We start from the raw sequence: 27,463 nt of genomic DNA, 5'->3' as shown, positions 1-27,463 counted from the left end.
ACCCTCCTCCCTTCTCACACTGATGGTGTTACCCAGTCGGGTCATGAAACGTCTGCAAGAAAGCAACCGAGCTCAGAGAGCACCAAGGACCCCTCATTTCAACCCTGTGCTCCAAATATTCTCCTTTGCGGAAGAGGATAGCTGTGGCTTACCGGAAGAACGGAAAAGCTACTTGTGATGCAGGGCCTGGATAAATAGAATAATTCTCAGTCTACAGACAGCGCCAACATTGTTATCAGGAACGGCACAATTCTGGGCGCCTCGGAAAGGAGAATTCTGCCTCGCTTCACTGCTCTATGAGATAGAGGTTAAATTAAGCCAGGGTGCCATCACTGGATTGATAGAAATCAAACATGCCAACTCAAGATTAGGGCAGCGAAGGAACGGACAGCGGGCACAGGGACCAAGGAGGCAAAAGAGAGACCTTAGGGGCGGAGGGGATGATGGGATGCAAGGTTGCATGTGGCCATTAGATGAGAAGGCGTTTCAAAAATGGAAGTTGCGGGAAGACTTCCATCTGGATATCCCTTCCAGAGGAGACGTGGTTCTGCCAAGCTGCTTCTGGATTCTTGTCACTCTTTTTATGAATTTATTTTATTCCCCCCCCCCCCCAAAAAAGAGGGCTCATGTATAAAACATTGCGGTGCTTCCCCAACTGATGCAATTTACTCTATTTCCCCGATATTAATAATATACAGCGGGAGAAGGCGATGCTAGATACTCAGCCGAAGATGAATGGAAATATTCCGTAAGAAAAGCTGATCTGTCCTTCATTAAAAAAGGAGCCGGAGCGATACGCTTATTTTTCTTATTTCCAAACTCAGCTACAGTCAGATCTAAATTCCTGGCTTTTTTTTTTCTTTCTTTCTTTCTTTCTTTCTTTCTTTCTTTCTTTCTTTCTTTCTTTCTTTCTTTCTTTCCTTCCTTCCTTCCTTCCTTCCTTCCTTCCTTCCTTCCTTCTTCTTCTTCTTCTTCTTCAGATAATACATAAGGAAGGTTAAAGGGGAATGAATTCTGAAATTTAGCTAAAAGAGAAGACGTTTCTGAAGGAGACTGTCCAGGTATTTCTCGACAGAAGACAAATGTCAAAGCAAGCCATATGCAGGCAGTCCTCTACTTAAGACCACAACGGTGACCAACATTTCTGTCGCTAAGCAAGGCCCTCATTAAGTGAGCCGCGTCCCATTTAACGACCTTTTTTGCCACAGCTGTTAAGAGAATCATCGCAGCAAATCCAGCTTCCCTGTGGACCAAAGCTTGCAAAAAAACGATCTCAGGATCCCGGACAACGCAATTGTTATAAACATGGGTCATCCTCGGCTTACGACTATAATTGAACCCCAAGTATTTGCGGATAAGCGAGCCGGTTCTTAAGCGAATTTTGCCTCATTTTGCGACTTTTCTTTCCTGCAGCTGTTAAGTGAATCGCTTGCCGGTATTCAGTCAGTAACACGGTTGCTTCCCCCGTTGACTTTGCTTGTCAGGAGGTCGCAAAACGGGATCCCATGACCCCCCCCCCGGGACGCCGCAACCATCGTAAATATGAGTCAGTTGCCAAGCGGCAGAATTTTGATCATGTGACCCCGGGGATGCGGCAACGGCGGTTAAGTGTGAAAAACGGTACTAAGTCCCTTTTTCCAGTGATGTTGTGTGTCTGAACGGTCACTAAATGAACTGCTGTACGACGAGGACCTCCTACACTGCAATTGCCAAGGGCCTGGATTTCCCATAACAACTGGGGTGAGAAAGCTCATAAAACAGGGACGAAACTCACTTAGCAACTATCCTGATTAGCGACGGAAATGTTGGGCTTAGCGGTGGGGGTAAGTGGAGGTCTGCCCATACAGCCTCAGGCTGGCATCGTGAAGAGAACTGGCACTTCTGCTTCTAGCTAGACAAACTTCTGGGTTTTTTCTTTTTCCTTTTTTCTTTTTACAGAAATAAGATTCACGACGCAAAGGCCAGAATGATTGCAACTTCATGCTTTACTGGAGCAAAACTGGGAAGTGTTCCCCCCGCCCCTTTTTATATATACTGTACACTCTTCAAGGATTTTACATTTGAAAAAGCAGCTCTCTCTTTCTCGTTTAGCCCGGAAACATTGGTCGCTATAATTGTTGTTTTGAGGCGACTGCCTCGCGTCTCGCGTTGTTCGCACTCGCGTCCATTTGCATGGTGTTCTGGGACTTTTAAAAAAATCAGTGCCGTATCAGAAACGGGGGCGACGTGATAGCCGCGTTCCAGTATTTGAGGGGCTGCCACAAAGAAGAGGGGGTCAAGCTATTCTCCGAATCATCAGAGGGCAAGACAAGGAACCATGGATGGGAACTGATCAGAGAGAGAAGCCGGCCTTTGGGAAGAAGCCCCCCCCATCTCCTCCTTGGAATCCAGGCTACATTCCACCACATCAGGTGGATGAGGAACCTCAAAAGGAACTGAGGTTGATTAATCTAGAACCCCCCACCCAAAAAAGATAACGTTAAAGTAGACAAGACTGGTTCCAAATCAAGCTCCGGAGATCTTTGATGTTTATATCTCAAGGAAAGCATCCCCCCGATGAGATGGCGCGGCATTCGTGTCCCTGCTGATATGAATAATGAGCTAATATTTATATAAACCCGACGAGGGTGGGCCATCTGTCCCATCTGCCTGGGCACTTTCAGGAGAGTTGGTGCTTTTTTGCGAGATGTCCTCCCATCATTAAAGCTGTGCTCCCCCATAAATGAGCAGGGAAAAATGCAAGAACAAACACAGCCTCACTTAGGGAGAAGGGGAGATTAAAGGAATTCCCAACTGTCCCTCCACAAAAACAAAGACATGTGTATCAACAATGTAATTCCAGGACAGATGCATCTGCGGAGAGTAATGATTCTCTAATTCTGACCATATGCTCCTCTGTTTATTTAGGATTTCAAAGAAATGCAAATAAAGAGCATCAGCAGAGGCACACGGGGGTCTGCAGCAGTTTTATCAACTAAGGAACGTCCTCAATGTTACTTATTTATTTATTTATTCGGTAAGTCTTTCTGCTGCCCATCTCCCCTAGCATTTATCCACCAAACTCATCTTGAATTAGAAAGAAAAAAAAATTAAATTAGAAGGAAATTAACTTATGCACAAATAACTGAGCTAATTCAATTAATGGCTCCATGAAAAAATCTGAAGTCTGGCTTAGATGGTAATCATCATCCGTCGGGTCTGCTGCTGTCACTAAAAGGTCCCAAACTATGAAACCTGTGAAATCTCAAGTGAAATCATGGGAAGGTTACAAAAAAGGTCTCCTCCTCCTCCTCCTCCTCTCTGCAAATCCCACTCCCTTCTAGCATTGATGATGTCATCTAGTTGGGTAATGAAACATCTGTAAGTAAACAACCAAGCTCAGAGGGCACCAAGGACCCCACAGTCCTCCTCCTTCTCTCCGCAAACCCTTCCATTCCAGCACTGATGATGTTACCTAGTTGGGTAATGAAAACATCTGCAAGAAGACCACCTAGCTCAGAGGGCACTAAAGACTCCATATTGGGTGTCTGCTTACGGCGTTGCCCAAGGCTCTAGAAAAAAGTAATGCTTGTCATGTGTTTCTTTTCCCGACGGATTAAGCTTTTGCTCGCTCTTCCTACAATAATGAGAAGCCATCATCCCATTTAGGCATGAGGGCACAATCACTGGATGAAAAATCCCACTTCTATTGGCAACGCAACTAAATAACTTGTAGGACCTCTCTATACATCTCCGCTGAGAAGCAACTCTCGCTGCGTTCACCTTGCACGTTGACGTCCAGCTACATGTTGACCTTCCACACAAGCTGCCTAAACCTTGTCATCTTGCTGGGCCTATGCTTACTCCTGCTGGTAGATCAGCTACGGGATGTTGGCTTAACCCAGCCTTGGTGTTCTTCTTCTGTTCTCAGGGCTTCTAGTTAGAAGGTTCTTTGCAACCCAGAAGGACCTGTCTTCCTCTAAGAAGGTGGAGATGTCCAGGCACGTAGACAGGGTCCTTCTAAAGACTTTCTTTGCTGCCATCTGGTGGCTGCTTGTGGAAGGCCTGAAAATGCTTCAAATGAACTGTCCCCCTCCCAGGAAAATAAATTTTAGATACACACACACACACACACACACACAAATAGTCTATCTCCAGATGCAGGCAGGAAACTTCTCTAGCACAGCCCTGCTGAAACTTACTTTTCTCTCTCTCTCTCTCTCACACACACACACACACACACACTGAAAAAATGCATCTCTGCTTCTGCCAAAACGTGAATGAATAACAAATGAACACAAGTTATCTTCGCCTTCCAAGCCTTCCCTGGAAAAGAACCCAATTTCCATCCTTTATTGACTCCGGCCTCTGTTATCATCGGCTGCTCTCCCACAATCAGGTGGAGCTGACAAACTCCCAGGTTTGGGGGGGGGGGAGGTTGGGGGGGAGGAAGGAAAAGGAGGAGGGGTTTTATAAATGCTGACATGCACCAAAGTCACGCTGGACATCCGCTTTAAAATGGGACGCAAAGACGGAAGCTTTCAAAGGCCGGAGGAAGGGACTGCCGAGGGAAGGACGAGGTTTATTCTGGTCACATAACCCTTGGGAGGAAGAGCGGAAGACGGGAAATTAAGGCAACCAATTGAGAAAGAGGCTTCATCCGAACTGGAGAATTTGCTGAGGCTCATTCGTCTGGGAAGGGCGCAACTCAATGTGAATATGTACCAGTTCGAAGCCATAGTTGGGTCAGGCACAAAAAAGCAGGACCACACGTGAAGTTCCAGAGTTTAATTGATTTACAGTATTATTACTTGTGCCGATGCAGGGGAATCTACTCAAGTAACGGTTAGCATTACTTGGCGTGAGATAAAAGCCAACGGAAATCAAGGCAGGTTGGACTTGGCCCATTTGTGGCTACGTAGAGATTCTGGACCGATTCCTCGTTTGACGCCGCCCCCTGGCCAGTTCTTCTTCTATCGTTGGCCTTGTTAAACCATTATGTGTGACCAGCACTGCTGTTTGGTACCTGGATCTAGGCAGGTCATAACCCTTAGCCTCATGGATTTGGCCAGGATTTAAGGCAGGAAAAAGACAGGGAGGGAGAGGGAAAGAGAGAGGGAGAGGGAGGGAGAAAGAGAGAGGGAGAGAGAGGGAGGGAGAAAGGGAGAGAGAGAGGGAGAAAGGAAGAGGGAGAGAGAGGGAGAGAAGGAGGGAGAAAAGGAGAGAGGGAGAGGGAGAAAGGGAGAAGGAGGGAGAGGAAGAAAGGGAGAGAGAGAGAGAGAGAGAGAGAGAGAGAGAGAGAGAGGGAGGGAGGGAGGGAGGGAGGGAGGGAGGAAGAGAGAGAGGAAGAGGGAGAGAGGGGAAGAGGGAGAGAGAGACAAAGGACCAAACTGGGAAACACATGAACAACAGAACTAGAAGCCGGCAAAGTTAGACATACATGCCTGCTGTACTCAGAAAGTGTTTATTTTTTACTTTACGATTACAGACTCCATTAACAGATATTTAGACATATGGTCACCTGTCTACACAAAGATGTAAACATCTGCTCAGCAAGCCCCGGCTTAGACATGTGTTAAAAGCAAGCCTGCTGGCGGGCCTACATCTCCAGAGAATGGCCTTGTCAATAGCAGAGACGTTTTACAGGCGTTTCTCACTGTGACCCACACTTCAGGAGCCCCAATGTCATTTCATTAACGGAAAGGCCTACCTAGCCAGATGGCTCACTAACAGGAAAGTACAAAGCACAGCACGGAAAGCAACGCCGGCGACGTCCTTCAACCTCGGAAATTGGGCCGGCTTGCCCTTTGCAAAGGCAGCGGGCGCTCTGTCAGATTTTTCTTTCCTTTCTTTTCTGACAAAGAAAATCAACAACCGCAATGCCTAGGCAGCTACTGAATTCAAAAAATAAAATAAAAAAAAAAAAATCGGGGTGTGTGTGTGTGTGTGTGTGTGGAGAGAGCAATTTGGTTCAGACCAGAAAATCAATGCTCAGAGGATTTTCTGTGGAATCGGCCACGTCACCCAGAGGCTGAAAGAGAAGACCGTGGGGTTGGGTTGGGTTGCGTCAATGAAATGCCTAAAGTCTGGATTGATGAGACCCGAAGTTCGGTTCTGGGTTTGGTTCCGAGGACGTCACATTTTCAAGAAAAGCTTTAGAGAAGATGTTCAAAGACCATCGAGAAGGATGATCAGGAGAATGGATGCTAAGTCTCAAAAGGTGAGGAGGAGGAGGAGGAGGAGGGGGGGGGAGGAGAAGGAGGAGAAGAAGAAGAAGAAGAGGAAGAAGAGGAAGAAGAGGAAGAAGAAGAAGAAGAAGAAGAAGAAGAAGAAGAAGAAGAAGAAGAAGAAGAAGAAGAAGAAGAAGAAGAAGAAGAAGAAGAAGAAAAAGAAGAAGAAGAAGAAGAAGAAGAAGAGGAGGAGGAGGAGGAGGAAGTAGGAAGGTTTATCTTGAGAACACTTCTTGAGATGATTGAGGAGGCATCTGGTAGCCCTTTCCAAGAATCTGAATGGGTGTTCATAGAAGTCCAAGTCTTCTCTAGAGATTTTAAAGGACAGGAGGGCAAATTCCCATTAGAAAAACATCTCAGTGGTAGCAGCAATTTGACAGAAGTACCATTGGTTAAGCATCATCTCTTGTAAGACAGAGTCTATCTTGTCACAGAGATCGGCCGATCATCGGTTGGACATGTTTTGATTGGGATTTGGTGCAGGACCCGGGACTATATTTAAACAAGCACCAAGAGATCCACTTGGAGAGCATTTAGCAATGTGGAATCTACATATCCATTAATATGTTTATGGTTCTCTTCTTGTTAAGCAATGTGGAAGTTAATAACTTGGTTAATCATTTAATTGAATAACACAACATGAATACATATAAGAGAAGTATGGCCTTGCCTTTAATTCCCTTCTTTTGTTCTTCTTTTTTTGATATAATGAATTCTCTGTTCTTGTTTTATTAAAAAATAAAAAATAAAGAGTTTCGGTTGATAAAACTCCAGAGGGATCCTGGAATGATTTAAGGGTGTATCAAGTCAAGGCTGCTATATATCACCTTCTCACCCCCTAACAATTTCCAACTCCACCTATCCCATCACCACCCTGATGATTCCCCTTCTTCCCCTACTAATATCCTTGCCTTTTTCCTCTTCTTACTCCTCTCTTCAAACCCTTCTGACCAGAACAAACATGGTTTGATCCTTATCTACAATAAACCAGGCCTATTTCTTTTCATATCTAGGCCAAGCATACCTGTTTTGGGTTGGACCTAAACCATCTGGGAACAACTGCTTGGAACGATTTGGAAGGAAAAAGATTTCATGTCCCCACTTCTACCTGGACAGTGACGAACTTGGATAGAAGAGTGAGGAATCATAGAATCATAAAGGTTGGAAGGGACCTTGGAGGTCTTCTAGTCCAACCCCCTGCCCAAGGAAGGAATCCTTATTCCATCCAAGACAAATGATTGTCCAATCTTTTCCTGGACACCTCCAGAGAAATGGAGCAGATTATCAGGGCCTGGTAGAACTAGATTGGCTGTTGGTGAGCCCTAATACCTTATTTGGTATCCCCTTTGACCACCCCCTGGACGGTCATGGACAAATCTCAAGTTGCCTTGTAACCATTCAAAGAACGATGGGCTTGGTGAACTGGCTAGGATGAGAACACACCCAGGATGATGGGTACACAGGATTGTGTATAGGGAGTCTGGATTAAGAGGAAAATCTGGACAGTTACTCCTCTTTAGAAGAGGTCTCAAAACCTATTTGTTTACCCAGCCCTTTTAATTAGCTTTAACTCTTTTAATATGCATCGTTTTTATACAGTGTACTGTTTTTATTAAGTAATGTTTACGGTTTGCTTTAAAACACTCTTTGGTTTTAATTGTATTTCTTGAGTGCTCGGAGCCATTAAGGCATCATGCAAATTCTCTAAATAAATAAAGAGTTCCTTCGGTACACAAACGCTGCCACAAGCAGGAAGGAAATAAGACATCTGTAATTACAGGTAAGGAAGGCCCTATGAAGGTTAGAGTAGGGTAGATAATGGGGGGCTCTCTAGATAAGAGTTTGAACATATGGGGACTGAGCAACATGACTCTAGATTACAATACCCACCTATAATGGCTAGAAAGCATAAGCAATGAAGAGAGGTATTGGGTATTGGGCAGTTCAACATTAGTTGAAGTGCCCACAGATTTAACTAAAGCTGATGGAGATGACCAACTAGATGGCTATCTTGCCATGCTTTCTCCATGGAAGATTTAATTCTCAACATGACTGAGATTCCAGGAATCCCAACTTCAATAAATAACCAGATGTCTCTTTGAAGATAAAGAACAGGTGGGTTCCAGGAAAAGATCTGCACTCAGGATGTCCAACCTTGGCAACTTTTAAGACTTGTGGACTTCAATTCTCAGAATTTCCAGACTTCCCAAAATTCTGGGAGTTGAAGTCCACAAGTCTTAAAAGTTGCCAAGGTTGGATACCTCTGACCTACACAGAAAGACGTTGGGCGTTTGGGTTGAGGGTCTTCTCCTCAAGTAGTCGCTGATTCCTTGGAATTCAGAAGCGTCTCTGTTTTAATTCAAATAAGCAACTGCTAAGAGATAACAACTGAAGCATGCTTCTTTGCCACACAATGCTATAATTTTTAATTAAATTGCCTTTATAGCACAACTTCAGTCAGTTTCGGTCTCCAAACAAACCCACCAGACCTTCCATTATTTCACCAACTTCAATTCCTCAAGGAAGTTTCTAAAGTACTTTTTCTTATTTCCAAAATGGATTTAGCACACACGCATGCAAATACACACACACACACACACACATCCACACAAAGAGAGAGGACGCACCATCTTGAGAAAACTGACAATCTCAGTTTCCTGGTTTTCTTTAACAGGAACCGCGATGCTAGCTAGCACACAGCGGAATTTAAACACGGCCCTGTTTTCAAGCCTACGCTCCGCGCACATGTTTAAGCCATATGTGTATTCATAGATTAAAAGAAAAAAAAACCCACACACAAATGAAATAATTAGCCACGGGGAGCCGCTAAGGAAGAAACAACAGATCTTGACCAGGTTAATTCTCTTCCACGTGTCTCTTCCACACAACGGGACACGTCCAATGCTTGGAGGGAAAGTTATAATTACCTGTTTCTGATGCACTGTAAGGGAACTCACCCCCCCAAAAAAAATTGCTTGCAAAGATATAAAATCCCATCTGGGTGGCCAAGCCCAGGTGGATTTAGAAGGAGATGGCCTATCCCAGAGGTATGTTTAGACCAGGGGTAGTCAACCTTGGCTCTTTTATGACTCGTGGACTTCAACTCCCAGAATTCCACGAGTCATAAAAGAACCAAGGTTGACTACCCCTGGTTTAGACTATTAAAAGGAAGGGGTGTAGAACAGATGGGGTCTTATTGGAGAAGCCCCCCTCCCTCCTCAAAAAGGTGGAATAACCTTTCCAAGGGAAAATCAATTTTATTTCAAGAGGAGTTTCCCGCTGCTGTTGTTTTAAACCTGCGTTTGACATACTTTCTGATTACACTGCTTCCTGCAAGGCTCTTAAATCAACAATTTTACAACCACTCTCCCTACGCCCAATGAACGGAAGAAATTCTGCTACTTACTGAGTTGAAGGCCAGCAGCCCACCCTCCATGGGGAAGGGGCGCAGGAATTGACTAACCAACATCTGCACCTCTCGGAGAAAAAACAAAACAAAACAGGACACTGGGAAGACAGGTTGGGTTAATGCATACAATTCAGGGCTGTTTTATGGACACAAAAGTTAGCCAGAGTCTGGTCAAGGCAAAGGACAGGCTCGTAAATCCTCCCCGTGCGCAGCCAAGGCAGAGCTTCCCGGGAGATGCTGTCCTCGGACACTTGATTTATCCCAGGATTTGCCTTGGAAGAAAAGCTAAAAAATTGGAACAGATGAGGGATGGAAGCGCAGGGACAACTCTAAATGGGAGGGAGGGAAGAAGCTATTACCGTAACGGTGCCCATCCATATTTTATGGCTTCAACTTAGACTGTCTAAAGGGGGGAAACGGGTCGCAGAGATCTATTTTAGGTTGACTCTTGCAAATAATTCCTTGGGGGTCCAGTCACCCTTGGCCAATAAAGAACTCTTATGATTCTATGATAATAGCAGTGCCTGCATGCCCAAATGCCCATTTCAGCTGGAAAGGAAGAAAGACTCCTTTTAAAGGGTAGTTTTACAGGTTCCCTGATATTATAGAGCAACTGTCCCAGTCAAGAGGAGGGATCAAGCAGGGAATTAGCCTGGACTCCTCAGCAGTTAAAAATGCTGAGCTTGGAGAGTTGATGGCCCAGCTTTGAGACCCAAGCTCGGCACAACAGGATGAGCTCCTGTTTTTGCATGCAAATGCAAGTAGATAAAGAGCTACCACTTTGGTGGGAAGGTAACAGCATCTAGCGCTGTGGTGGCACAGTGGTTAGAATGCAGCATTGCAGGCTAATTCTGCCAATTGCTAGCAGTTTAATCCTGACCAGCTCAAGGTTGACTCAGCCTTCCATCCTTCCAAGGTTAGTAAAATGAGGACCCAGATTGTTGGGGGCAAGAGGCTGATTCTGTAAACCACTTAGAGGAGGCTGTAAAGCACTGTGAAGCGGTATATAAGTCTAAGTGCTATTGCTACTGCCTTTCCTTCCTTCCTTCTCTCTCTCTCTTTCTCCCTCCCTCCCTCCCTGTGGTTAGAATGCAGCATTGCAGGTTATTTCTGCCAATTGCTAGCAGTTTGATCCTGACTGGCTCAAGGTTGACTCAGCCTTCCATCCTTCCGAGGTCAATAAAATAAGGAACCAGATTCTTGGGGGCAATTTAGGCTGACTCTGTAAAGAGGGCTATAAAGCAACGTGAAGCGGTTTAGAAGTCTACATGCTATTGCTATTTTCCTTCCTTCTCTCTCTCTTTTCCTTCCTTCCTTCCTTCCTTCGAATCTGTGAACTCTAGATGTTGCCAGCATGAGCGCGCTCTGCACATCCCTCTTTGTGTTCTTAATGTTTCACACTGAGCCAAATGTGTTGCAATGAAAGGAACATTTATGGTGCTACGTTTATTGGCATTCACCTTCACCAAGCCTATATTTAGCATTGTGGTGGTTCTCTCAGAGCAACGGTCGTAAATTCAGAGCAGAGGGTAAGCCGGGCCAGCGGAGAGGCTGTTTGCCAAGAGATGACAACGTCAAAACACACAGATGGATTAACTGGCCAGAGACCTGCCTCTAAATCCTGGTCTGTACCTTCCTTCAAGCCAGGACTCTGTCCCCATGCTGAAGAAAGAAGACATCTTCGTTGGACTGAGCCACAGAGATACAGGAAAGCCGGCAGTCACATTGCGTGAAAGTCTCATTCTGCCTTTTGCGGTGAAGAAGTCTTGAGTCACAACTTTGGTGTAACTGAGAACATCCAAGCTGCCTCTCAAACACAAATTAAGACATTTGGGGAATGTCTTAATTTATTCCTCTGGGTATTCTCCTCTTCTCAGTCCTGGGGTGCGCTTTGGAAATAGTGGGACTTGGGGGCTGAAATCCCACCCCTTAATCAATCTCCCTTTCTCTTTCAAAATGCAGCAGCTAATGATGGCTGGATATTGTGCTGCTTAGCCCACAACAGCTGCTACCTGGAACCAAATTAAGAGGGGTTTTTTTTTTTTTGGAATTATTCGCTTTTTGAAGTGTTTTGAAAGAATGCGCTGGCTGTGATGGGGCGGCGTGGGAAGACGAAACGGGGAAGTCGAGGCTGAAACTCGGAGGACCGGCAACGGAGTCGGCTTATCAGGAGATTTCTATTCTCTCCGAAAATGGATTTATTGAGCTGAGTTTGAGCTACTTTAAGAAGAAACATGGGACGGATTAACCAACTAAGCAGGGAAAGAATCAAGCAAAAAAAAAAAAAAAAAGGTGATGACGTGGTGGCATATTATAGAAAAAGGAAAATTATAACATTTCTACAGGTGTCCTTGACTTTGTGCCTCACTGTTGCTCAGATTTAAGAGGTTCTAAGAGTCTAAGGTTCACTGACGATGAAAATGAAAGGAGGGTTAGGGTAAAAGGGCTCAAATTAGGGTCAGGGTCAGAGCCCTTTGGAGTCCAGGCTGAAAAATGGTGTGAGGGCTACGTTCTAGGAGGTTCTCAAATGAAAGAGAACAAAATAGCGCCCTAATCATATTTGTTGCTCTTCTCTGTACTCTTTCTAGAGTCTCAACATCTTTTTTACATCGTGGTGACCAAAACCGGATGCAGTATTCCAAGTGTGGCCTTACCAAGGCCTTGTAAAGTGGTATTAACCCTTCACGTGACCTTGATTCTATCCCTCTGTTCATGCAGCCTAGCACTGTGTTGGCTTTTTTGGCAGCTGCAGCACTAAACGAACGGCTGTAACAACCTGTATTAAATTTCTTCCAAAATTGATGTCCAAAGCTGAAGGTTCCCCTTCAATAGAAAAACACCCCAATGTTTTTGCCCACAATTACCTCCATTTCGGTACAGTGGGCCTCCACCTTCTGTACCATCTCCTCGGCTTCTCGCACGCGGAAGGTGAGTTGCGGTGAGTGCTCCGACGGATTGAGCTCGCTGTCGTAGAATTCCAGAATGGACCTCATTCCATCGCGGGCCTGGAGAAATAAGCGAGGGAGGGAGGGAGGGAGGAAGGAAGGAAAAGAGGAATGAGGGGGAAAGGAAGGAAGGAAGGAAGGAAGGAAGGAAGGAAGGAAGGAAGGAAGGAAGGAAGGAAGGAAGGAAGGAAGGAAGGAAGGAAGGAAGGAGAAAGCTGTTAATTTCCATTCAATGCAACCTGGAGGACACGTTGAAATGGTGTAGGGTCTCCTGCTTGAGCAGGGGGTTGGACTAGAAGACCTCCAAAGTCCCTTGTTCTGTTAGTTAAAGAGAGATCTGTTAGTGGTTCTGTTAGTTAAAGAGAGATCCAATCTGGAATGAGACATTTCCTGACAGTGAGGACAATCAACCAGTGGAACAACTGGCCTTCAGAAGTTGTGGGTGCTCCATCGCTGGAGGCTTTCAAGAAAAGACAAGACAGCCACTTGTCTCAAATGGTCTAGGGTCTCCTGCTTGAGCAGGGCGGTTGGGCGAGAAGACCCCCGAGGTCTCTTCCAACTCTGTTATTCTCTAGACATCAAACAGCATTTGGGCTAAAAACAGATCCATCAATAACAATTAACACAACCTGCCCAGGATGTCTAATATGAGAGACTCACTGTGCATTAATTGGTTTGTGTTTTCTACTGAAAAGAAGAATACAATAAAATTCATCAATAGGTCTACCCTTGACTTCTTATTTCAGTGACACACTGACACTTCCAGATTGTTCTCTCTTTGCAAAAGAGGAGCCAAAAACAACAGAAAACATACCAAACAAAGTCTACATTTGGGTATTACTTGTGTATTTACTCATGCAGTTCATTTGGGCTTTCCTAGCATATTGTCCCTTATGCTGGTTTTGCCTTCAGTTTCTTCCACAATCCAGACTATTTGACAGTGAGTGTCTAATTAGTTGTTGCCCACAAAAATCAATGGAAACAAAATTAAAGTTACAAATCTAACTAAAGTCAATCAGATATCTGTGGGGAAAACTTGTTCCAGGGAGAAAGTTTATATAGTGTCATAATTTTATTGAAATCCTATATCTTCCTATTGACTTTTATTGTTTCAAGCGAGACGCCAGAATTATCATTATTAAAGTCTTAGTCTTCCTTGCGGGTCAAAAAAAGGGACCCTTCCTTTTATAAACAAGCTGTAATTGGTCTGCTTTATTGACCAATAAATCTCTAAACTCACTCACTTCTGCCCGGTTCTATTATATTATGCCTTTTGCACTATTTTCCGAGTGAAAATACAGCCTCTTCCCCATTTTATTTATTTATTTATTTATTTATTTGTTTGTTTGTTTGTTTGTTTGTTTGTTTGTTTATTTATTTATTTATTTATTTAGAGAGATGCTTTTGTCATTGATGGCAAAAGGGAGGGAACGTAGACTGGCCCGCTTTCATAATAACTTTTTAATGACAAATTCTAGTCCAAGTTAAATTTGCTCTATTTCCACCCGAGTGAATTTCAGCTATTAATTCAAAAAAACAAACATACAGCTCATTCATTATTATTATTATTATTTTGACATTAGCTAAAGCGCCGTCTTGGAAAGCACAACTGTGATTATATTTTCAACCAAGTGTTGAAACTACAGCACGGAAGCAGTTTTGCTCCTGAAACTGAATTTATACTTTGATTAATTGGCAGCGATTTAAGGAGAATATATATCATCTCGTTATTGGAAAATTTAAGGGGCAGAAAATCCCCGCTCGTGGTGAGTTAGGAGATTTACCTGAATAAGAAATATTTTTTAGCAAAGCATCTGTATTTTTAACTTGCGCATAAAACCGCTTTAAGAAAAATTAGTGCAATGTATCTTGATATTTCTGGATGCCAGTTGCAAAGAATGGGAAACATTTAAATTAATCTGTAGAACCGTCAGCCGCCTCCGAAAGCACCGAATGCAAGCAAAACCGTGTTTCTTTCTGAAGAAAGCGACGTTTAATTTCGGGTAAAAATGTTTTTGGGTAATTAACATTTTTACAAGATTGCATTTGTGACCTCCACGCATCAAAGGTGCTGCAAAATTCTTTCGTCACGCAAAGCAAAGTTTTGACGTTTACGTTCTTTGTTTCTGCAAATGCAAAAAGGGTTCCATAGGAAATTCTTCAAATATTTGTTTTATTATCAAATTTTAGGCAACTGTGAAGCTGGGGAGAATGGTGGGGGGGGGGAATTGGCACTGATTAATTCATCATTACAGGTAGTCCTGACTGATGACCATTTTTCACACTTACGACCGTTGCAGCATCCATTCATGGTCACATGATCAAAATTCAGAGGCTTGGCAACAGGCATGTACTTAGGACGGTTGCAGGATCCCAGGGGGGTCACGTGATCCCCCTTTGCCACCTTCTGACAAGCAAAGTCAATGGGGAAGCCGGATTCACTTAACAAACATATTACTGACTTAACATCTGCAGTGATTCACTTAACAACTGTGGCAAGAGAGGTCGTAAAATGGGGCAAAACTGGCTGAACAAATGTCTCATTTAGCAACAGGAATGTTGGGCTCAACTGAGATTTTAAGTAGAGGACCATCTCTCATCGATGGCAAAAGGCAGCTTTCCTGGAAACAGCTGACATCCCGTGAGGAGACCTTGAACACCATCAAACCTCCACGTCTGCTTATCCCAGGTCCTTGGGAAGGACTCGATAGGTGGATCAAAACGCCAAACCTACTCTAAACATCTGGCTGGCTGTGTGACAAACCATAATAATAGCAATTGAACACCATCGGCATTGACAAAATCCCTATCGGTCAATTGCAAAAGGCAGCTTTCCTGGCAGACATGGATGTTTGATGGTGTGAAAAGTCACCCAGTTGGCTTTCATGCCTAAGGCGGGACTAGAACTCACCGTCTCCTGGTGACTGGCCCAAAGTCACCCAGGCGGCTTTCATGCCTAAAGTGGGACTAGAACTCACCGTCTCCTGGTGACTGGCCCAAAGTCACCCAGTTGGCTTTCATGCCTAAAGCGGGACTAGAACTCACGTCTCCTGGTGACTGGCCCAAAGTCACCCAGGCGGCTTTCATGCCTAAATCAGGACTAGAACTCACCATTTCCCACTAGACCAAACTGGCTTTCATTTGGCACCTGGTTGTGACAGTCATGCACATATGACTTTGCTGATGAACATACACAATCCATGACCAAACGTGCGTAAGACCAGCTATCGCAACTGGGCGCCAAAGAGTGCAGAGTTAACCAGGCAGATAAAGATTTTAATTGTATCTAATGTCCAAGTAATACTTCAATTATGCCTAGACACTACTAGACCAGTTACCAATTGTTAGGAGAGAAAAGAACTTGGGTAATTATCACGAATTTGTATGGCTGGCTTGTGTTTTCCGTGACAATAAAGATCAGTCAAGTGTTTAGCTCCAAAAATGCTCACACGGAAAACCAGCCAAGGTACCTTTTAACATCTAAAAGAGCATTTACTAACAATGGAACCAACGGCCATCCCCACTTTGTGTTTAAAGGCCGCCGAAGTGTAGCTTCATTAAGCACGTCGCAAAAACCAGCAAAGCTGAAAAGTAAAGGAGAATCTGTTTCCATTAGAGCAATATTGGTTTGATGTGTGGGGGTTTTTTTTCCCTCCCCGTCTTTCTTCTTGCATGAAAAATACAAAACCTTTACGTGGGGCAACTGCAAGACGTGTTTTAATTAAAAACATAATACAAAAGTCATGAATAAATGATCCAGGGGAGGGAAACTTCTATTCTTCGGCGCGGTAATGAAAATTCCGAAAGAATCAACTGCTTTGTTTGTTTCTCTCCCCCCTCCCCAATCTTTGCAAATTCAAACGCAATAAGGTGTTGCGGAATGTCAAACACACACAGAGACACACAAAAACCGGCAATGGCTCTACGGTACTTGGTGGGTCTACCTGATTTGCCACAAACCAGGGTGAGTGAATCCAAGTATATTGTGTTTAGATGTGCTTATGAATATGCATCCACACGGCCTCTCCTCTGCCTCCACAGTTAGTGGGGAGAGTCGAGATAATTCACACCACGGTTTTCGAAAAGAAGACACCAGCAGAGCACTTTATAGCAATGAAGATGTCTTGTTAATGGACTGAAATGCGTTCTGGATCATCATTTAGTCCTACAGCCTGCACGAGGAGGAGGAGGAGGAGGAGGAGGAGGAGGAGGAGAAGAAGAAGAAGAAGAAGAAGAGGAAGAGGAAGAGGAAGAGGAGGAGGAGGAGGAGGAGGAGGAGGAGGAGGAGGAGGAGGAGGAGGTCCTTGATGTTGTCTGAGCTTGGCTGTTTTCTTGCAGACCTTTCACGACCCAACTAGGATTGTGTTTCAGTGGGGGGTTTTGTATGGGTGTGTTTTTAGAACAGGCCTATTATTCAATTTGATTTTAAAACAGAAACTATTTATTTATTCGTGGTTTTTAGTATCACCTGTTCACCGCCCTGAGTCCCGCAAGGGAGATAGGGCGGTATATAAATTTAATAAATAAATAAATAAATAAATAAATAAATAAATAAATAAATAAATAAATAAACAAACAAACATCATCAGTGCTAGAAGGGGGCGGGGTTTGCAGAGAGGAGGAGGAGGAGGAAGAGGAGGAATTTCCATCAAATGACCATGGGGAATGCTACAATGGTCGTAAGTGTGAAAAATGGTCATAGGTCACTGATAAAAATTCAGACGCTTAGCAACTGACTCGTATTTATGACGGTTGCAGTGTCCCAGGGTCACGTGATCCCCTTTTGCGACTCTCTGACAAGCAAAGTCAATGGGGTGGGGGGAGCCAGGCTCACTTAACAACCGTCTTACTAACTTAACAAACGTCTCACTTTGCAACAAGAATTCTGGGCTCAATTGTTGTCGTAAGTTGAGGTTTAGCTGTGTGCATTTAATTAAGAAAGATAGATGTTGTCACAGCCTTTGATTTAAAAGCTCTTTTCCTCAAAGGCTGCTGCCAAACTCAACATCGTTCTTCCTCAAATGTCACTAAGGCAAGAGGAAATTTTACTCCGGGGTGCAATCCGGAGGCAGATTCTGGCAACTGTTGACTTGGACGTTCCCGTTTTCCACTTGAGCAAACTGCTCTTAATGAACTCTCTGCGAATGGCACAACTTTTAGTTAAGAAATAAAGCAGATGGCCGGCGCCGATTAAACAGAACGGGTTGCCCCAGTGAAATAAGGCATCGCTGTGTGCAAATCCCACACTAATTACCACCGTTATTCCACTAACGATGCTGTTCCTGCACACTGGGACAGATGAAAACTGAGACGTACACGTGCTGGTGGCTGGCAGCCATCGTTGTGGAGGCTGTGGTACACGTCGTCGCACCTCTCGGAGGTACTTGGGGACTGGAGGAGAGAGAGGGGGGAAAGAGCTACAACGATCCATCTTATTTTAAGGTGCTGGAATGGCCTGAAACGTGATTCAAGGAATCCATCATTCTCCTGCTGATGTGCACCGGTGATGTTGGCTAGTTTGATAATGTAATGTCTGTAAAGCTACCCAGCTCAGAAAGCTCCAAGGACACCACAGTCCTCCTCCTCCTCCTCCTCCTCCTCCTCCTCCTCCTCCTCCTCCTCCTCCTGTCAAACGCTACTCCCTTCTAGCACTGATGATGTTCCCTAATTGGGTCATGAAACGTCTGTAAGAAAACAACCAAATTTAGAGAGCTCCAAGGATATCACAGTCTCCTCCTCTTCCTCTTTCTCCTCTCCTCTCCTCTCCTCTCCTCCTCTCCTCTCCTCCTCCTCCTCCTCCACTACACAAACCCTGCTTCCTTCCAGAACTGATGATGTTCCTTAGTTGGGTCATGAAACGTCTGCAAGAAAACAACACAGCTCAGAGAGCACCAAGGACCCCACAGTCCTCCTCCTCCTCTCCCCACTCACAAACCCCACTCCCTCCTAGCACTGGTGATGTTACCTAGCTGGGTAACGAAATGTCTGTAAGAAAACCACCAAGCTCAGAGAGCACCGAGGACCCCACAGTTCAACCCAGAGCTACAAATATCCCCTTCTATCCAAAAGCTGGAAGTATTCATGACAAATCTCAGCAGTTTGGTTGATGCAACAGACGAAGCCCAAAGGAAACAAAACACAACTGGATTTGTCAGTGCCCTTATTGACTGACAACTGCTGCACACTTCAACGGGGTTTTTCAGTTTCTATGAAAACCTGATGCTCTTCTGATTATCGGATCTGGGGGAAACATCTTTTGCAGCTGACGATTTCCAGGTGAAACAGAGTCAAACAGCTTGTTGTGTATTGTGAGGTTGTGGGAAGCAGGTTGCTAAGTCAAAGCCAATGAAGATAGAACCATTCCTGTCTTCTCCACCTTCCCCGCAGGAGAAATTTTGGAGAGCCAAACGCTGGCTGCCAATTTAAATTTTTAATAAACGTTCTCCGGGTAGGGCTTTAAAGCTTATCGCAAAAAGACATATTTCAAGTGCCGGCATGGTTAAGTGATTTTGCGGGGGGCAAAGACGAACGGCTTAAAATGGGATATTTCTGCATGCCTGCTCCAAGATACAGGGAAAGGTTTCAAAAATCAGGACGGCTCGCCAAGGCAGAGAATGTGCAAGCTTAGAATTATTAATTTGCAGTTGAACTCGCGCTTCTGGGGTGGAGATGGAGTCCGTTGTCTGGTGGTATCGGGATGCTTGGATGAATCGGTGAGGCAGGCAAAGAGTGCTGGTGTGGGGCAGAGAATAGGCTCCGTTGCTTCTTCTCCTGCCTTCAGGTGCTTTGGAGGATAGGTGGACCCCCCTCTTCTTTGTGGCAGCCTCTCGAATATTGGAAGACCGCTACCCTGTCACCCCTTAATCCTTATTTTCTCTAGACTAGCCATACCCAGTTCCTGCAACCGTTCTTTATATCTTTTCGCCTCCAGCCTCTTTGTTGCTCTTCTTCTCTGCCTTCTTTCTAGAGTCCCAATTTCCTAAAAATAACGAGAGGCCCCAAATGGCAGGCAAATGAGAAGGGCTGATTTGTGAGCTGTGTGGGGAAGGGGTGTCATACAAGGCATACACTATATACGTTTAAAAGTGAGTTTGGTAGGAGCCATGGGTTGTGATGACACTTTCCACAAGGGATCTGCAGCCGTTTTAACCCTTGTCCAGTGGATCCATGACTTAGACTCTGCAATTTTAATAGCAAGAGGGGAGGCCAATATCACTTCATACGGCCCTTTCCATCGACCCTCCAACTGTTCTTTCTTCCAATGTTTAACCCACACCTTATCCCCTGGTTTAAAGGAGTGACATCTGGTCACCAACCTAGGCGGTGATTGTTCAATAACATAGTTTCTGAGTTTTTCTACTTGTTTGTTCAGCTCCTGTACCATTTCCAGAGCCCACACTCCTCCCTTATGTCCCAGATCTGGCCAGCCGGCCAAATTTCGTCGCAACAGGGTAGGAGGCCGCCCAAACATTAACTCAAAAGGGGACAGTTTACTTTGTCTACGAGGTGCACATCTGACAGCATACAAGGCTAAGGGCAAAGCGTCTGGCCATTTCAAATGACTTTCAGTACATAAACAGAGCTTGCTCCAAATCTGCTGGATAGCAGGACTTGCAAGGGGCTGGTAGCCCATTCCAAAGAATGTAACTGTGAATAGCAAAAGAAAAAAGGAAGTGTTTCCATTTCAGATACAGTTGAAAAGGCTGCGTAATTTATTATCCAGAGACTCGGTTTGAGTTTCACTCTACCAGCAGTTAATTATAGGCAGAACGCTTTCCCGGCATATTAAATACACAGAGTTTCTTGGGTGGTTCTGGAAAAAAAACACTAAGAAAAGCCCCTTACAGGACTTTCCTTTTCAGACTTTCTAAGGAAAAGGCAGGGCAGCAGGAAAACTTAACATGAAATGTTTCATCTTCCGTATCGGTTAATCAGAGGTATAGGAACCGCGGTAAATGACTTTTAAGAAACACATTTTGTGTGGGTCAGAGAAGGAAGAAACACTTAGAAATTCAAAACTATTCTATTGCCGTGTTTGTTTCTCAGCCTCGGCAGCTTGACGTTGGGTGGGCCAACTCCCAGGCTGGTGAGGAATTCTGGGAGTTGAAGTCCACCCATCTTCAAGCGGTTGAGGCTGAGAAACACTGCTCTATTGCTTTAGCGGTTATTTATATATTCTGTATCTTCCCCAACAGGAGGCCCTCAAAACAAAAGGGCAGACATGAAAATGAACTAGTACTTTCTCTATTCTGATGATGCTTCAAAATGCATACATTCAATTTTGCAGCTACTAAGATTGTTGGACGAGCAGGCACAAAAACAGCCAGGGAAGTAATTGAAGCCTGGGAAACGGGCACCTCTTTAGTCAACAAGAATGCTGATTTATCACCGGATTACCAAGTACTTAGCAGGTGAGGGCTTGGCAGCACCAGGAAACAACAGCCAATGACTTAATAGCCAGCCACCAACACCCCAATCAACAACTAAAAAGCCGCACACAACAGGCACCATATAAATAACCACTTAGAACAGCCCAAAACACACACTCCGCTAGAGAGAGGTTCCCTGAGGACGGGCCCCAGCATGAGACCAAAAGCTTGGAAGACTAAGCCTCTGGTCCTGTTGACCGACCCAGATTGGATCCTGCAACATTATCCAGGGACATGCTATCTTCGCCTTCATTCACGCTTGAAAATGTTGAAGCAGATTTGTGAGGCCCACTGATTTAAGTTTGGTTTTTTCCCATCTGTCGGAGAACTTGGAGGCTCAAACTGTGCACTTACATATTGTGGAACACAAGATTATTTTTTTTTTCCTCCAGTCCCTTCAAAGTAGAATCCTGAGAGTTTCAGCTCCCTGAAGGTAGATTAATGCGAATTACTGTGATGCAGCCCTAAATATTTTGAGTCTGTGGACAGATTTCCCCTGGGTGCCTGACATCTGGCTGGTAAGCCATTTCACAATTGTCTCATGTTGCTTTCTCCGCCTGGGATTGAACTAAGTGACTGCAACATCTGGCATGGAACTGGTGGCTATCACACCGGTTGTTTTCCCCGCAGGATCTTAAGAATAACAGAATAACAGGGTTGGAAGGGACCTTGGAGGTCTTCTAGTCCAACCCCCCGGCACAAGCAGGAGCCCCAATGCCATTCTGAATGTGCTAAAAGAGTTTGCAAATTTAAACCGTTTTAGTACTGGTGACGTTACCTGGTTCTAGCTTAGCCTAGAAGTCTCACGTGATAGAAGAAGCTGCTTTTCCCCCCCAATGTGTGATGTCCAAACCAAAACTGCATTCCCAAAATTAAAATGTTAAGACACAGCCAGCTTTCTTCTCCATGCACACAATGGCAACTGCACAATCGCAGAGTGATGATAGGTAAACATTTTTTTTTTTTGCAAAAGTAACGCACAACCAACGGGCGAAGGAGAAACACCGCCATGCTCTGGTCTGTCAATCCTTGTCCTGCACAATCACAGAAGAAAGGGCAAAGGCAAACGAGATTTAATCTGCCTTTTTTTTTTTGCTGGCCTGCTCATTTGCCTACGGGGAGTCCCACAAACGTGCCGAGGATCGCCTGTGGCAACCAGGCAGTTAAATTAAATTCAAGATGGCAAGAAATCACAAGAAACCAAGCTGAGCTCAGGAGGATCGAGAATCCAGCGAAATTATCAAGGTCACTGACGCGGCTTCTGCTGATTTTCTAATATCTGCCTTTCCTCGTTTACTGGACTTAAGGGAATCTCGGTGATTCCCTTAACAACTGTGGCAAGAACGGTCGCAAAATGGGGCAAACTCACTTAAAAAATGTTTCACTTAGCAAGGCAAATGTTGGGCTCCGTTGCGGTTGTAAGTCGAGGACTACCTGTATTCTTTTTCATTACAAATCTTACTCAAGACGATTAAAGCAAAAACCAAACGAGGTGAATCTCGCCATCTTGTTTCTGGGATAGAAAAGCTGGGGGGAAACCCTCCCCACAACTTTCTTGTTTGGGGTTTGTTTCCCCCCCCCCTCCCTTCTTCTATGCAATATCTAATCACGATTTCAGTGCAAACAGGCTGTCAGTTCCAAGCAGCAAATGAGGCAATTGTAAAAAAAAAAAAAAAAGAAGGGGGTTGGGGGTTGGGAAATAGATATTTTTCTTAGCGTTAATATTTCTTTCCATTTTTGTTGCGCGCTCTTTATTTATGCATTAAAACGTTAGCCGTGGTAATGCAGGAAATTATTATGCGGCGTGAGATGCTACCTTAATGATGTGAATTATATCCGGTCAGATCACATACTTCTGAAAATAAGCAATATCTATATTTTTGTGTGTGTGTGCGTCTTGTGTATAAATAAATAATCTCATTAATTTTTTACCGTTCCCTGCTAGGAGAAGGTGCCCACTGCTGACATCCTGTCCTCTGCTTCCTGGCAGACCACACATTAGCATCTAAATAGCTGGCAGACAGAAGGAAACGGGAACCACTAAGAGCTCTTTAATTAACTTTAATCCTTTGTAAATCCATACTGCAATCGGCTTGGGCCTCTTCACCCTCCCCCCCCATGCACGACTTTCTTAGGAAATCCCCCCCTCCCGAATTTAGAAGGAAAAGGACGGGAAAAGGCAACCTGGGATAGACAGTGTTTGGACTTGCGGTGCGGTGCCAACTGTGACTGCCAACTGGTCCGATCAACCCTGCGGCTGAGTCTGGCGGAGAAAGAAGAGGATCGGTGGGAGAGAGTTATTTCTAGCTCAGGGCTGAAGGGAGGGGTCCTTGGTGCTCTCTGAGAGCGGGCGATTCAACTAGGCGACATCATCAATGCAAACGCCGCTCCCTTCTAGCACTGATGATGTTGCCTAGTTGGGTAATGAAATGTCTGCAGAAAAGCAACCAAAAATAAATATAGAAGGGAATATAAAAAGAAAAAGGGGAAGAGGGAAGGAAGAGGGAAGAGGGAAGGGGAGGGAAGGGAGAGGAAAGGGGAAAGAAAGGAGAGGAGAGGAGAGGAGAGGAGAAGAAGGGAAGGGAAGGGAAGGGAAGGGAGAGGAGAGGAAAGAGGAAGGGAGAGGAGAGGAGAGGAAGGGAGAGGAGAGGAAGGGAGAGGAGAGGAAGGGAGAGGAGAGAGGAGAGGAGAGGAGAGGAAAGAGGAAGGGAGAGGAGAGGAGAGGAGAGGAGAGGAGAGGAGAGGAGAGGAAGGGAGAGGAGAGGAAGGGAGAGGAGAGGAGAGGAAAGATGTTGGTTAGTGTTAAGTTGGGATGGTTTCTTGGTATTAGTGTATTTCACAAACTGAATGAATGAATGAAAGTTCAGTTAAATGTACAGTTCAAAGTACTCTGAACACCTAGTCCTAGGACATCTTAATCATCAAATAAAGTACATTGTGTGAATAGCTTTTTATCCTTTTAGGGTCTGGGACACAATTTTTTGCTTTTTTTAAGGGGCGGGGAAAAAAAACCTAGCAGAAAATATATTAATAGCTATCTCATTGGGCTGTTCCGTTACAGAGCCAAAACCAATGAAAGCTTATTCAAAGGGTATTCAAAGATGAAAGTAACAGTCCTCCTAGAAGAAATTAAGCTATAGCAACAGATAAACCTTTTAATTTGACAGCTCTAAAGGGACCGAAGATTTACGTTAGCTGAGAAGCCAACAAAAGATGCAATTTAACGTTAAATAAAACAGCTATATCAAAATAATTGGGAGGCTACAATTACCCAATTACCATCATTTAAATAAAAGCTGGCCATAAGCCATTTCCAATATGTTTTACCGGATCATTAGGAAAATTAGTTTGAAAACCTCTCAGAATAAAAATAGATTTAGGCCATGACGAAGCATAGAAGGGATTTTTATATGCCAACTATGGGAGAAAGCCGCTCGGATTTAATAGCTGTGCAGCTTAGGTGAGACCCCTTCTCTTGTTCCACTGATCCCAGTTTGCAAGGCAAGCGTTAAGATTTACCTTAAAAAGAGCTGCAATGATGGCTTAAATTCTCGCGCGGTAACATGCGTACCACAAAAGCCAGGAGAAATGTAACGCTCAATTATTACCGAAAGCGTGGGAAGAGCTTCAAAAGAGATAACTGGATGCAAAAAAAAAAAAAAAAAAGAATCCGAAGAGTTAAAATTTTTCTAAATAAATGTATGAATGGCTATATTAACAGCTTTTCCGTGTTCTAGGCGGTGCAACGTTCTAGGTGCCGCAATGGGACAATGGATGATGACGTTGCATCGAAAGGCAGGCTTGGCTCCGTGCCCGGCTGATCCTTGAAGAAGCATTTCGCTTGATAAGGCACATTAGCGGTCTGCAAGGGCCCCGTTTTTCTCCAAAGGAGTAGGTTAGATCTTCCATGAGACATACTCCAAGTCCTTGGTGCTTTCTGATTGGTTGTCTTCTTGCAGACATTCTTCCTGTCTTCTTGTAGAGAGGAAGAGGAGGACTGTGGAGTCCATGGTGCTCTCTGAGCTTGGTTGTTTTCTTGCAGATGTTCTTCGGTCATCTTGTAGAGAGGAGGAGGAGGAGGACTGTGAGGTCCTCAATACCCTCTGAGCTTGGTTGTCTTCTTGCAGACGTTTCATTACCCAACTAGGTAATATCATCAGTGCCAGAAGGGAGAGAATCAAGACAGCAAACCCTTCCGCGGGTTGAGATTTCTCTCTCCGTTGCCCTGCCTGTAGCTCCCTCTTCCGTCTCCCAAGGATATTCTCACAGCCCACCGCGAAGGGAAAGACACTCATGGTGGACTCAAACCCTGCCAGCATCTCCTCACCCAGCGGCTGACAGACCCTCAGGCATTTCCTGGAGAAAGAGCTGGAGAGCATCCCTTTCCCACTTTTGATGCGGTTGGAATAAGTTTGTGATGCCACAACCAGGGGAATGATGCTTGACTCAATTTGGATTCGGTTTGTTATGAGAAGAAGACTGACAGGTTGACCGGCGAGAAAAAGTTAGCCGGGACGGTTGAGTGCGTTTTGTTCTCACAAACTCCTCTTGTCTTAGCGGGGAGAGGTGTCTAAAGTGACATGATGGCTGGTAAACAAGCCCATTTATGGCACTCACAGCGTCTCCAGCAAAGTGCAGGAATAGCAGATCAGCNAAGGCAGGGCAGCAGGAAAACTTAACATGAAATGTTTCATCTTCCGTATCGGTTAATCAGAGGTATAGGAACCGCGGTAAATGACTTTTAAGAAACACATTTTGTGTGGGTCAGAGAAGGAAGAAACACTTAGAAATTCAAAACTATTCTATTGCCGTGTTTGTTTCTCAGCCTCGGCAGCTTGACGTTGGGTGGGCCAGCTCCCAGGCTGGTGAGGAATTCTGGGAGTTGAAGTCCACCCATCTTCAAGCGGTTGAGGCTGAGAAACACTGCTCTATTGCTTTAGCGGTTATTTATATATTCTGTATCTTCCCCAACAGGAGGCCCTCAAAACAAAAGGGCAGACATGAAAATGAACTAGTACTTTCTCTATTCTGATGATGCTTCAAAATGCATACATTCAATTTTGCAGCTACTAAGATTGTTGGACGAGCAGGCACAAAAACAGCCAGGGAAGTAATTGAAGCCTGGGAAACGGGCACCTCTTTAGTCAACAAGAATGCTGATTTATCACCGGATTACCAAGTACTTAGCAGGTGAGGGCTTGGCAGCACCAGGAAACAACAGCCAACGACTTAATAGCCAGCCACCAACACCCCAATCAACAACTAAAAAGCCGCACACAACAGGCACCATATAAATAACCACTTAGAACAGCCCAAAACACACACTCCGCTAGAGAGAGGTTCCCTGAGGACGGGCCCCAGCATGAGACCAAAAGCTTGGAAGACTAAGCCTCTGGTCCTGTTGACCGACCCAGATTGGATCCTGCAACATTATCCAGGGACATGCTATCTTCGCCTTCATTCACGCTTGAAAATGTTGAAGCAGATTTGTGAGGCCCACTGATTTAAGTTTGGTTTTTTCCCATCTGTCGGAGAACTTGGAGGCTCAAACTGTGCACTTACATATTGTGGAACACAAGATTATTATTTTTTTCCTCCAGTCCCTTCAAAGTAGAATCCTGAGAGTTTCAGCTCCCTGAAGGTAGATTAATGCGAATTACTGTGATGCAGCCCTAAATATTTTGAGTCTGTGGACAGATTTCCCCTGGGTGCCTGACATCTGGCTGGTAAGCCATTTCACAATTGTCTCATGTTGCTTTCTCCGCCTGGGATTGAACTAAGTGACTGCAACATCTGGCATGGAACTGGTGGCTATCACACCGGTTGTTTTCCCCGCAGGATCTTAAGAATAACAGAATAACAGGGTTGGAAGGGACCTTGGAGGTCTTCTAGTCCAACCCCCGGCACAAGCAGGAGACCCAATGCCGTTCTGAATGTGCTAAAAGGGTTTGCAAATTTAAACCGTTTTAGTACTGGTGACGTTACCTGGTTCTAGCTTAGCCTAGAAGTCTCACGTGATAGAAGAAGCTGCTTTTCCCCCCCCAATGTGTGATGTCCAAACCAAAACTGCATTCCCAAAATTAAAATGTTAAGACACAGCCAGCTTTCTTCTCCATGCACACAATGGCAACTGCACAATCGCAGAGTGATGATAGGTAAACATTTTTTTTTTTTGCAAAAGTAACGCACAACGAACGGGCGAAGGAGAAACACCGCCATGCTCTGGTCTGTCAATCCTTGTCCTGCACAATCACAGAAAAAAGGGCCAAGGCGAGAGACTTCCGGTGGCAGGCGATTTCGCTGGTCGCAGCTGTTTGCTGCCTCCCGCCTGTTTTGCGTAAAAGCCGGTTTGACAGCCAGCATCAGCTGTCAAACGGCTTGATACCTTTCCCCTGGGCATAAGGGGATAGGTGAGCTGCCCGGGGTAGGAGTTGAGTTCCCGAGTCGTCCTATATGGACGATGTAGGCGAG

At 44.8% G+C, this 27,463-nt stretch overlaps 1 protein-coding gene across 1 annotated transcript in view; it reads right to left on the bottom strand.

The window, feature by feature from the left end:
* Positions 1-27,463, bottom strand: part of MAD1L1 (mitotic arrest deficient 1 like 1) — a 175,928-nt gene that overhangs the window by 60,549 nt on the left and 87,916 nt on the right. The window contains exon 12 of the mRNA XM_029284786.1: positions 12,483-12,623. Coding sequence (XP_029140619.1) covers positions 12,483-12,623 — 141 coding nt within the window. The remainder of the gene's footprint in view (positions 1-12,482; positions 12,624-27,463) is intronic.

Source organism: Protobothrops mucrosquamatus, unplaced genomic scaffold (genome assembly GCF_001527695.2).
Source record: "Protobothrops mucrosquamatus isolate PMUCROS unplaced genomic scaffold, P.Mucros_1.0 scaffold942, whole genome shotgun sequence".
Lineage (NCBI taxonomy): Eukaryota > Metazoa > Chordata > Lepidosauria > Squamata > Viperidae > Protobothrops > Protobothrops mucrosquamatus.
Note: the sequence above shows the minus strand (reverse complement) of the source record. Positions and strands in the feature narration are given on the sequence as shown.